Raw genomic sequence first — 13,146 nt, 5'->3', positions numbered from 1 at the left:
TTGTGTAAAGATGTGCTGCATTTATTTATGCTGCATTTGTTTAACTGTGTAAAGGTGTGCTGCATTTATTTATGCTGCATTTGTTTTATTATGTAAAGGTGTGCTGCATTTATTTATGCTGCATTTGTTTTATTATGTAAAGGTGTGCTGCATTTATTTATACTGCATTTGTTTAATTATGTAAAGGTGTGTTGCTGTTTCACCTTGCCTACCCAAGGTGCTTGATAGGTCTAATAAAAAGCTGGATAGCCAATAACTAGACAGAGGATGGACAGACAGGGCTGGTGGGCAGAGAGAAAATGGGAACCACCCAGCCAGCTGGGGCCAGCCAGTCAGACATGGAGGAAACAGGAAAGCAGGATGGACAATATGTAGATGAGGTATACAAGCCTTGGGGCAGTACATAGATTAATAGAAATGGGTTAATTTAAGTTAAAAAGCTAGCTAAGAAAAAGCCTAAGCTAAGGCCGAGCATTCATAATTAATAATAAGTTTCCATGTCATGATTTGGGAGTTGGTGGTCCAAGAAAGCCTCTACATTCTCTAGCCAGAAAGACAGGAATCTCTAAAGGGGGATAAAGCCTAAGTTTCTAAGGAACATGCATTTTGCTAAGAAGCACAAGAAGGTCCTGAAGAAGACGCAGGCAAAGAATGTGAAGGCAGTGAGTGAAGGTACTAAGGCACCCAGGTTCTTGTCGAGCCTAAAGAGGGCAAGTCCAAAATGCTGAAGGGTCCCAACTACAAGCTCAGTCCAGTCCAATGACTTTATTGCAAAAATGGAAAATGGGATTCATGGTTACACGGCATTCAAGACTCTGCCAACCAAAGCCAAGGACCAAACCAAGGCTGAAAAACCTCCTTCTGCTCCAGTTCAGGCTCCCAAATATTTCCAGGCCTCTGTGAAGACCCCAGGTCCCTGTAAAAACCCCAAAGTAAAGGCTTCCGTCTGCCAATGTGAATGAAGACTGATGGACTGGCATGAACACCCCTCACTGTTCGCAGGTAGCTGATGTGATTGATCTCCATCCCATCCACAGGCACACGGTTTCCATGTGGCTCATGTCCTGTATTGTTTTCACAAATAAACTTGAGACAGGATCTATTATAAATAAAACAAAACAACCTCAGAATATATCTAACTAAGGAAGTTAAAGGCTGTTGTGGGATAATCTTTTTGTACACTGTGAAGATGTGTCTCTGCCAAGGCACCTTCTGATTGGTTTAATAAAGAGCTGAACAGCCAATAGCTAGGCTGGAGAGGATAGGTGGCACTTCCAGGAAGAGATAGGAACTCTGGGAAGAAGAGAGGTGGGCTTTGCCAGGGAGACATGGAGCAATTCAGATACACAGTATGGAAGAGAGGTAACAAGCCACGTGGCAGAACATAGATGAATATAAATGGGTTAATTTAACTTAAAAGAGCTAGTTGGGAACAAGCCTAAGCTAAGACCAAGCTTCCATAATTAATAAGAAGTCTCCATGTCATTATTTGGGAGCTGGCTGGCAGGACAGAGAAAGACCAGCTACAAAAGACCTCTGTAATGATAACTTTAAAACACTGTAAAGATCCAGGCATGGTAGTACATACCTTAATCTCAGCACTCAGCAGGCAGAGGTAGGCCAACCTCTGTAAGTTCAAGACTAGCCAGGTCTACACAGCAAGTTCCAGGCTACCCAGGGCTACACAGTGAGACCCTGTCTCAAAATAAAAATAAAAACCAAACAAACCTAAAAATGGACCTACTGTGTGACTCAGTTATAACACCCCTGGGTATTTACCCAGAGAACTCCAGGTCCCTGTCGCAGACACTTGCATGTCCATGTTTACAGCAGCACAGTTCACAGTAGCTGAGTTATGGAACCAGCCTTGGTACTGAGCAATAGAGAAATAAAGGGAATGTGGTGTGTGTACACTGTGGAATTTTTCAGCCATAATGAAGAACCAAGTCTTGTCATTTGCATTAAAATGGGTACAGATGGAGACCTTCACATTAAGCGAGTCTCAGAAAGACAAACACTGCAGGTTTCCTCTCACTTGTGAGTCCTGGATTGTGTGTAGACTCATAGAACCATACATGTACACAGAACTGTCTCAGAGGCAAAGCAGACCACAGGAGGGGGCCAGGAAGGGCCTCCGTCATTCATTTGCACTGAAATGGCCATATGTAACCCATATACCACATACAATGGAGAAAAAGAGAGTTTGGGGTTGGACATGGTGGGAGGAGGCAGAGCCACACGGATCAGGAGTTTCAGGTCAGCCTTGGCTTCATAAGACCTTCCATGCCATCCTGGGCTTTTTGAGACCCTGTCTCAAAAAAACTAGGGCCGAAAAGACATGGAGGTGCTTGTTGCCAAGGCTGATGGTCTGTGACTGACTCCTACAAGTTGTCCTCTAACCTCCACACAATGTACTGTAGTACATCCACAACACACACACACACACACACACACACACACACACACACACACACACACACGATAAAAAGTTCAAAAAACCAAACCCAAACCAAAAAAGTGAAACAAACACAAAAAAGCCCTTTGACCTTTGACCTGAGACCTTCAGTCTGGAGACCTCACCAACCCACCTGGACGGAGCTTTCTGCTTCCATGTACGTGATGGTGACCATATCTTGCTCACTGCTGTTGACTAGAAAGTAGCCAGACCCTTCCACAAGGTGAAATATTTCCTACAGAAAAATCAGACAAACAATGCTCCATTCTTTTTGGTTTATAGCCTGAAGAAGATGACTTCTATCTAACAAAGGAGGAGTGTACAGACAAAAGGATGCTGTAGCTCATCCTTCATGTTGTGTGTGTGTGTTTAAAATAATTTCTTTAAATTTATTTTATGTGCATTGGTGTGAAGGTATCAGATCCCCTGGAAATGGAGTTACAGACAGTTGTGAGCTGCCATGTGGGTGCTAGGAATTGAACCCGGGGTCCTCTGGACGAGCAGCCAGGGCCCTTAACCACTGAGCCATCTCTCCAGCCCAATATGTGTGTTTGATTTTTAACAGCAGTGAAGTATCTTGCTGCCTCACCACAGGAGTCCCCTACCTCTTTGGCCTGTGTACCTCACCTTCACGTCGGGATGGCTGTAGATGGTGGCGTTATCAGGCTGTACTGTGACGTCCTCTACTAGGAGCAACTCCACTACCGCAGATCTTGGCGAGTTGGAAATTTCCTAACCAGGAAGTGAGCACAGAAGGCAGCAGAAACTGATCCGTGGAGAAAATTCCAGCTAACGACTTCTAGAGAGGAGCTTTAAATCTGAGTTAATTCTATTTCTTCCCCTTTTCTCCCTTTCCTTCCCCTTTCTTTTCTCCCTTCTTTTATTTATTTATTTATGTTGTTGTTATTATTATTGTTTGTTGTTGTTGTTGTTTTGAGACAGGGTTTCTCTGTGTAACAGCCCTGGCTGTTCTGGAACTCATTCTGTAGACCAGGCTGGCCTTGATCTCACAGAGATCCACTTGCCTCTTGAGTGCTGGGATTAAAGACGTGCACCACTGCTGCCCACTCTTATTTTTATTAGTTCTTTGAGACTTTCATACAGCATATTTTGATCATATCCATCCCCCAAACTCTTCCTAGACCCCCTTTCCCTGCCCATATAATTTTATAGTCTCTCTCTCTCTTTTTAAACCACTGAGGTTTGGGATAGGATCTCACCAAGTAGCCCAGGCTAGGATGGCAGGCATGGGCTGCCAGGCCCTAATCTAGACTACTTCCGTCGTAATTCCCACTCACCTCCGCGCTCTTCTTCCCTGAATAGCCCACGAAGCTGACCGCGATGAGCACCGTCCCCTTCATCTGATGCACTTTAAGGGTCTGATGGCCTAAAGCAGGGAAACACTGTAAGAAACAGGCACAGCTCTGCAAAGCCGGCTCCAGAAAGCCGAAGTCCACCTCCGTGTTTTCCAAATGGCATTTTATTGTGGAGAGAAAAGCCCTGAAGAAAGAAGTACACCCAAGAGAACCCTGGGTTTGCACCGACCTTGTCATATGACTCCGAGCAAAAAGCTAACCTCCTACATCCTTTATCAATGAGAAATTGGGCCCGGCAAAACCTAAAATTCTTTCTTCCTGTAATGGCCTATAATTCCAAAATTGGGCAGAGAGCAAATGCATGGGGACATTTTTGTATATAAATGTTCAGTTTTGTATATAAAATTTCAATGAGTCAGTGGTCACAATGAGTCAGTCTTTTGGGGCCTTTTCTCAGCTTCACTTATCTTCATATACATGACAGTCAGGCACTCCAAAAATTTAAATGGTGCATTATTATTATTTTTAATTTAAAATGTGTGTGCATGTGGTGGTGGGGAACCTGTGTACTAGCACATATGTGGGGGTCAGTTATCTCTTCCCCACATGTTGGGCTTGGCGATTGAACTCAGGTCATCATCAAGCACCTTTACCTGCTGAGCCAATTTACCTCTTTGTCTGTCTGTCTGTCTCTCCTTTTCTTTCATTTCTTTTTGAGACAAGGTCTCATGTATAACCCTGGCTGGCCTCAAACTTGCAGATACCCACCTGCTTCTGCCTCCTGAGTGCTGGGTTAAAGACCTGTGCCATCATGGCTGACCCTTCCTTTCTTTCTTTTCCTCCTTTTGAAACAAAGTCTCACATCCCACTTCCTGGAACTGACTGGGTGACAGCACAGGCTGTCCTAGGCCTTGGGTTACTCCTGCCTCTGCCTCCTGTCACTGAGATTATAGCACATGCTACCACCCGAGGCTCAGAATGCTTACTTCAGACTGGGAGCAGAGGAGGACAGGGAATTCCCAGGCTCCCTGGAGACAGCATGGGGTATGTGTGTAAAGCCAGGGGCAGGAGAGATCCTGCCATGTTTAATGACTGGAGTTCCTAGGATCCATAGGGGCAGCTCAGTGTTGGAGTGCTTACTTAACATGTGAGGCAAGTGTTCTACCACTGACCTCTGTCCGCAGCTCCCTCAGATTAATTTTGTGTTTTATTTCATAATTTTTTTTGTTGTTTGGTTGGTGTGGTTTTTCAAGACAGGGTTTCTCGCTGTGTAGACCAGGCTGGCTTTGAACTCAGAGATCCTCTGCCTCCCGAGTGCTGGGATTAAAGGCCTGCACCACCATGCCTGGCTGTTTCACAGTTTTGTTATTTTGAGTCAGGGTCTTGTGTAGCTAGAGCTTATCTTGAATTTGGTCTCTTGCTTTGACCCGGATGCTGGGATGGCAGGTGTGCTTATCACACCCTGTTTATGTGGGGCTGGAGAGCAAACCCAGGTTTTGTGCAGGTTAAGCGAGCAGTCTACCAAATGAGCTACATCCCTGCTCTCCACCCCAGATCTGTGTTATAGGACAATCACTTTGGACATTAGTGTGGAGGGTGAATTTGAGAGCGGCAGAGAGGACACTATGTCAGGAAGTGATGAGCTCCTGGACAGAGGTAGAGGTGATGGACCTAGAGAAGAAGACACTGGGCCAGTCGATAAATAACTACTGTACTCGTGGCTGACTGGGGGCCATCACAAGCAGCAGCTCTTCTGCTGTCCTGTCACTCTGCTGTGCATTCTGCACGTTGTAGGGTTGTGTCCCATGCTTTCTGTTTGGGCTGTTTTTACCCATCTCTCATGTGAACATCAAACCTGGGCCAGTGCATGCGAGGCTATAGCTCTTCTATTGAGCTGCCCAGGCCCCCAGGCAAGCTCAACCCGCTCTAGATGTCAGCTCCTCACGGGCAGGGACTAGGCGGAGTCTCATTTCGCCTTCTCTAGAGTCCTGAGTTCCAGTGAATGGTTCTTCCTCTCCTGACAGTGCTCATGCCGAGACCTCAAAGCTGCTCTTCACACCATGTTCATCCTCTCTTTGGGGTCTCTGTGGCGGGTTGTCCCGTTAATGGCCCACAGCAAGCCGAGTCTGTTGTTATTCATAGCTGTGAAGTCCTTGCTCACCCTAACTCTGGTTTTGACCGGGTGACCTGCTTTAGTGATGTGACGTCGGCAAACACCGTGAGAAGCTTGACGTTTTTACTGTTTCCTCTTCCAACGCCCCTTCTGGTTGCAGTGGAAATAGTCTCAGGGTAGCCTTCTTTGTTCTAGACTAGGTTAGGTCACTGTCATAGGTCTTACATACCCCACATTTGCTCTTCCTTCCAATGTCATGAATGTTTCCTCAGCCATGGTTGAGTTTGTGATGGAGGCAGCACGTCTGTCTCCCTCCCTGCTGTAGCTCAGTGCCTTGCAGAATGCCATAGCCATTCAGCAAATACTGGTTAGTAAACAATCATTCCTACGATGCCAGGACAAATAATAGGATCTCTACTTTTTGTGTGTGTGTGTGTGTGTGTGTGTGTGGCGGGGTGTGTGTGTGTGTGTGTGTGTGTGTGTGTGTGTGTGTGTGTTGGTAAACAGGGCTTCATCAATAGCCCTTTCCAAAAATCATTCTCCTGGTTCAACCTCTGGAGTGCTAGGGTGTAACATTACATCTAGCTCAAGACATTTTAAAATTAATTTTTAAAAAAGATTTATTATTTATTATATATACAGTGTTCTGACTGCACATCAGAAGAGGGCACCAGATTTCATTACAGATGGTTGTGAGCCACCATGTGGGTGCTGGGGATTGAACTTAGTACCTCTGGAAGAGCAGCAAGTGCTCTTAGCCTCTGAGCCATCTCTCCAGCTCCTAAAATTAATTTGTTTGTTGTTTTGAGACAAGGTCTCATGTAGTTCAACCTGGTCTCCAACACAAGCATCATCTTGAACTTCTCAGCTTTCTGAGCACTAACTCTTAAGTATTTGGATTACAGGTTTGAGCCACTACATCTGGCTTTTAATGTTTTTTAAATTGGTTAATTAAAAAAAAAATGAGACAGGATCTCTCTGTAGCTCTGGCTGTCCTGGAACTCACCCTGTAGACTAGGATGGCCTCAAACTCAGAGATCTGCCTGCCTCTGCCTCCTGAGTGCTGGGATTAAAGGTGTGTGTCACCACACCCAGCTTAAATGTTTTTTCTTACATTTATTTATTTTCTTTTTATTTTATGTGCATTGGTGTTTTGCCTGCATTTATGTCTGTGTGAGGACATTGGATCCCCTGGAAATGGAGTTACAGCCAGTTGTGAGCTGCCATGTGGGTGCTGGGAACTGAACCGGGGTCCTTTGGAAGAATGGCCAGTGCTCTTAACTGCCAAGCCATCTCCGTTGTTTTCTATTTCTGCCCCTTTAGGGGGCTGCCACCCAGCTCCCAAATAAATCCACACACGGAGGCTTATTATTACCTATGACTGCCCGGCCTTAGCTTGGCTTGGTTTCTAGCCAGCTGTCCTTAACTTCCTCCTTTTGCCTCTGGGCTTCTCCCGTTCTCTTACTTCTGTAAATCTTAGTCTTACTCTGTTGCTGGTTGTGTAGCTGGGTGTCTGGTCCCTAGAGTCCTCCTCCTTCTCTGGCTGCTAGATCTTCCTTTTCCCAGATTTCTCCCTCTATATAGTCTGCCTGCCAGCCCCACCTATCCTTTCTCCTGCCTTGCTATCGGCCAGTTCTTTATTAGACCATCAGGTGTTTCAGACAGGCACAGTATCACAGCTTCACAGAGTTAAACAAATGCAGCATAAACAAAAGTAACACACCTTAAAATAATATTCCACAACACACCTCTCAGGGCCCCATTTATTTATTTATTTTTTTATTTTGTGTGTGTGTGCAGGCAAGTGATGGACCAGCCTGATTTCAACTTAAGATTAAAAGCCATCTTGTTACAAGGTCAAAATAAGTTCATCTTGTTTTCCATAAAACTTAAGTTTGACCAGGTCTTGATCCATTTTCTGGAATTTGACATGTTTCACACCCTATACCCTGACCCCCACACTGATAAGATGTTTTGCCAAGTTCCTACGTAACTAAAAACCCTTGGGCCCCCACTCCCAGTCTTGCAGTTTTGATCCATATAAGCCCCACATTCTCCGGTGCTCAATGCTGTTTTTTCAAAGCCTGCTTTAGAGAGACAGTCCTGTCTGACAGAAAATAAAGCTTGCTTAATTCGACTAAAAGAATTTGGGTAATAGTCTCAATTCTTGTTCGGTGGGATTTACAGTACTTCAGGGAGCTGGTTTGCTCCTTCTCCCACATGGCCCCAGGGATTAACTCAGGTTGTCAGCTTGAGTGCAAGGTTCTTTCCCCACAGAGCCTTCTCACTGGCTCCTCTCCTCCCTGTTTGTGGTTTGAGACATGGTCCTTACCCTGTAGCCCAGGCTGCCCTGAAACTCATGGCAATCCTCCTGCCACAGGCTCCCAAGTTATGGGATTCCAACTGTGAGTAACCATGCCTGGATTTCTTTCTTTTCCTTCCCATCTGTCTTAGTTACTTTCTATCACCATGACCAAGAAAAACGTATAAAAGAAAGCATTTAATCTGAGGCTCATGGTTCCATGATCTCCACAGTGGGGAGCATGGCTGAAGGCAGGCAGGCTTGGTGCTGAAGCGGTAGCTGAGAGCTTACATCTTGATCCGCAAACATGAGCCACAGAGAGCAAGCTAGGGATGGTATGGGCTTTTAAAACCTTAAGTCCTCCAGTGACACACCTCCAGCAAGGCCATGCTGCCTAATCCTTCTTAAATAGCCCAACAACTGGGGACTAAATATTCAAATATATGGGCCTATGGGGTCCACGCTCATTCAAACCACCATACCATCTGTGTGGCACTATTCACGGGGATATATAAACAAACATCCACTCACTCCAGATACGGACCCGGTAACAGACCACAAAGTATGATACCACCAACGTCCACCTTAGTTAACCACTGAGTTTCATTGGGGTTTCTTACATAAATATTGACTAGGGGTTACTTACAGGAGCAGAAATAAATTAAGACAGCTGTATTACCAAAGCCCACCCCAGCATGGGCGACAGCTCAGAAAAGTTGGAAACCTGGAGTGTACTGCCCAGCCTGCAGGCAGCGTCCCAGGCTGGAGAGTATCCTTTCCCAGGAGCTCAGTTGGTCTGGGCCTCTTCTGGGCAGTTTGGCTTGTCTCTGCTCCTCCCAGACTGCTCAGTCACTTTCAGCTGTCTTTACCGTTTACTCTTGGGGAGAGAGCGGCCCAGTGAATCTGGTCAGTTTTAGGAACTTCCTGAAGCTGTTTTGAATTGTTTACTTTCTGTCTTAAGCATGGGTTGTCTCACCTCCCTGGAAACATTCTGTCCTGAAGTTTCTCTTCCTTTTTCTTTTCCATCTCCATCATCCCACTCTTCTTTTTCCCTTCCTCCTTTCTTTCCTCTTTTGTTTTTTGTTATACCTTGATGACCTCAAAACTAGTGGTGTCATTGAGGATGATCTCAACTTCTTTCTTTCTTATTTTTTTTTTAACCTTACATAAACGTGTTTGAAGTGGGAGGCATGCCGTGGTGCAGGGTGGACCTCAGAGGACATTCTTCCCCCAGTGTTCAGTTTCCTTTGATGACTCCCACCTCCCTGAAGGGTGGGTGCAGGCAGGTAGATGATGGCAAGAGATGTTCCCGTGAAGCGCTTGCCGTGACTGACGGCTTTGCCGACATACTGGAAGGCCCCTCCCAGGGAAAATACTCTGGGACTGCACTCTCGGGCTCTTTTGCTGCCAGGATCCAGTTTCGACCTCACATAGGCTCGAAGTCCACCTGCCAATCTGGACTCCAGAAAGGCAAGCTCCTGACCTTGGAAGACCCACACTCCAGAAAGAGAGTTGTCCTTGTCGGTACCGCAGACGACGATGATACTGGAAAAGAGTCCAGAATGAGGCTGCAACTCATGAAGAGCTCTTCGGGGAAGCAGTGTTCAGAGCACCACAGGGACCAGCCATCTTCATCAAAGTACTCCCCCAAATACAGCAGTGCCACAGAGAAGCGTCTTCCCTGGACCACTCACACTTCCACCCACCCAACACAAAGGCATTCTTGGGCAGGCGAACTCCTCAGGAGCCGGGGCAGCTGGCTTCTTTTCCTCTTTGCACTCAGCCTGCGGCTCTTGCTTCTCTTTCTGTGGGGTATCCTTTTGTAGGCAGGCTATCTGCAGTCTCTTTAGCATCACACTGGATCCTCTCACCTTTTCCCCTCCCCTGGGACAGCACCACACCAGGGCTGGTTAATACAGGCCAGGAACCCGTGGTTCATTCTAGGGAAGACCTGGCAAAGGACACCTCCAGACCTGCTTTAGAGCCGCAGCAGGGTATAAACAGCTGTGAAATCAGCCAGTGTCACTTGTCACCACTAGAAGAGTCCTCATCTTCATGTGAGCATCCTGTAGCCTCAGATTCCCCTCACCTCCTCCTTTGCATTTTCTTATTTATTTATTTATTTATTTATTTATTTATTTATTTATTTATTTATTTATTTATTTATTTATTCTGTATACAGCATGTATGACTGCAGGCCAGAAGAGAGCACCAGATCTCATTACAGATGGTTGTGAGCCACCATGTGGTTGCTGGGAATTGAACTCAGGACCTCTGGAAGAGCAGTCAGTGCTCTTAACCTCTAAGCCATCTCTCCAGCCCCCTCCTTTGCATTTTCAGTGGTCTGTCTGTTGTGGTGTGTGATGCCCAAGGCTGGTAGAGCAATGTCACCATCAGCAAAGCTCAACCACGACATCACTCAGCTGTGGCCTCTGAAGTATTCCAAATCTCCTTGTTTCTTACATAAGTGACAGCATTGCTCCAAAGGTGCAGACTTCTTCATCACTCTCAAATGCTAGACCCTTGCCAGCAGGAAAATTGTGAAGGCATTCAGGGGCGCAGTTGATTTGGCCAAAGTGAAGTGGGTGTGCCAAGGGCACACTGACCTGAGCCTAGCCTAGTGCAATGAGGGTCTTGGAGGCCCCTGGTGTTCAGGACATGTACACACAGCTGCAGCCATCACAGCGATTCTGTCGAGAAAAGGGACTTTAGGTCCAGACAACAACTTTGTGGAATCAGTTCCATCCTTCCACCTTTCAATGGACTCTGTGTATCCAACTCAGGTCTCCAATCTTCAGTGGCAAGCGCCTTTAACTACTGAGGCATCTCACTGGCCCAGGCCATTGATCCTCCTGCCTCTACCTCCAGAGTGCTGAGGTTACAGGTGTGGGAGCCACATGCTGTTTATACAGTGCTAAAGACTGGATCCAGATTACAGGTGTGGGAGCCACATGCTATCTATACAGTGCTAAAGACTGGATCCAGATTACAGGTGTGAGAGCCACATGCTGTTTATACAGCGCTAAAGACTGTATGTATCCAGATTACAGGTGTGGGAGCCACATGCTATCTATACAGTGATTAAGACTGTATCCAGATTACAGGTGTGAGAACCACATGCTGGTCTATGCAGTGATTAAGACTGTATCCAGATTACAGGTGTGAGAACCACATGCTGTCTATGCAGTGATTAAGACTGTATCCAGATTACAGGTGTGAGAACCACATGCTGTCTATACAGTGATTAAGACTGTATCCAGATTACAGGTGTGGGAGCCACATGCTGTCTATACAGTGATTAAGACTGTATCCAGATTACAGGTGTGGGAGCCACATGCTGTTTATACAGTGCTAAAGACTGGATCCAGGGATTCAGAGTTAGGAAAACACTACCAAATGAGCAATATTCCCAGATATTCCCATTTTTCTTTCTCTCCCTTTCTACCAACCCCCTCTAGACTTTTCAGCACTGGGGATAAATCCCAGGCTCTCACATAAGCTGTATACATGGTCCCTCACTGAACGGCACTGCCAAGACTAATTTTTTTTCTATAAAAAAGCACAAATAGCTGGGCAGTGGTGACACACACCCTTAATCCCAGCACTCAGGAGGCAGATGCAGGCAGATCTCTTGAGTGCGAGGCTAGCCTGGTCTACAGAGTGAGTTCCAGGACAGCTAGGACTACAGAGAGAAACCCTGTCTTGGAAAACAACAACAAAAGAAAACAAAACAGCACAAATATCAAAGATGAAAGGCACCATGATAAAACGGAGAAGGCAACAGTTGCTCAGGAGGAAGCCACGTGAAGTGGTTAGCCAATGCCCTGTCCCGCTCGCGAGCTTTCTACAGTACCGTGCAAGCGAGTCTGTCCGCTGCCATCGCCCTTGTCTACCATCTTCATCGGCTTAGAACCACCAAGACGGGCCAGTGTCTCATTGGAAGATTTCCATTCCAGAATTAATGAGCTGAAATTATCAAACTTCCTCCCGTGTTGATCAAATACTGCCAGTTCCAGGACCGAGTCCCTCAAGCTGGACACAGGAATCTGCATGAAAGGAAAAGGTCATAAAGGATTTTTATAAAGATTTGGGGCCATCAGATCAGCTCAATTGGTAAAGTCCCTTGCCATAAAATCCCAGAATGGGTTCTATCCCTGGAACTCACGTAAGATGGAAAGAGAGAATCAACTTCACAATCTTGTCCTCTGACTTCCACACACAAACCACGGCAAGCATGTGCACACACACACACACACACACACACACACACACACACACACACACAACACAGGAACACAATAATTCAGTTTAAAAAATTCAGTAGCCTTAGGGGTGGCAAGCTATCCTTGAAGACAAGAACTACATCTCCTCTCATCTTTCTCCTTTGACGGTTTTTTAAACTTCACTTTGTCCAGCAGTTGTTAACATACAGTGGGGTGTGTGTTTTCTCTCTCTCTTCCCTTTCTTCCTCACCTCCAGGGCTTGGGGCAGGTATTTTGTTTGCTGCATTTGTTTATGAATGATGTAGCTATCATGACACTTTACCCCACCCCGAATACTTCATTACGTATTTCCTAAGAAAGAGAACATCTGTGTAAACAAACAAAACAATAATACTACACTGTAGACAAAATCTTTTCGTTTTATTTTTGACTATGTGTATGTGTGTGTCCATGTGTGTATCCATGCACATGTATGCAGGAACCCACTGAGATTAGAAGGAGTCATGGGATCTCCTGGAGCTGGAGTTACAGGTGGTTGTGAACTGCCTGATGTGGGTGTTGGGAACTGAACTCAGGTCCTCTGGAAGAGCAGCAAGAATTCTTAGTCACTTATCCATCTTTCCAACCCTGCTGTGCTTAAGAACATTGACATAACACAACACACACACACACACACACACACACACACACACAAAGATGAAAGAAAAAAGAATATTAACAACTAACATTAATGTAGT

The 13,146-nt window shown here is 45.8% G+C and overlaps 1 protein-coding gene and 1 pseudogene across 2 annotated transcripts in view; both read right to left on the bottom strand.

The window, feature by feature from the left end:
* Nucleotides 1–13,146, bottom strand: part of Nup210l (nucleoporin 210 like) — a 101,493-nt gene that overhangs the window by 38,221 nt on the left and 50,126 nt on the right. For both annotated transcript variants that reach the window (XM_059265748.1, XM_059265747.1), the window contains 4 exons: nucleotides 12,040–12,232; nucleotides 3,754–3,842; nucleotides 3,083–3,187; nucleotides 2,589–2,690 (listed from right to left, as the gene is read on the bottom strand). In XM_059265748.1, coding sequence (XP_059121731.1) covers nucleotides 2,589–2,690; nucleotides 3,083–3,187; nucleotides 3,754–3,842; nucleotides 12,040–12,232 — 489 coding nt within the window. The remainder of the gene's footprint in view (nucleotides 1–2,588; nucleotides 2,691–3,082; nucleotides 3,188–3,753; nucleotides 3,843–12,039; nucleotides 12,233–13,146) is intronic.
* LOC131912798 (elongation factor 1-gamma-like) lies at nucleotides 8,397–11,695 on the bottom strand (annotated as a pseudogene).

The sequence above is a fragment of the Peromyscus eremicus genome, chromosome 6 (assembly GCF_949786415.1).
Source record: "Peromyscus eremicus chromosome 6, PerEre_H2_v1, whole genome shotgun sequence".
In the NCBI taxonomy this organism is placed as follows: Eukaryota; Metazoa; Chordata; class Mammalia; order Rodentia; family Cricetidae; genus Peromyscus; species Peromyscus eremicus.
The sequence above is the reverse complement of the archived record's forward strand: the minus strand, read 5'-3'. Positions and strand labels throughout refer to the sequence as shown.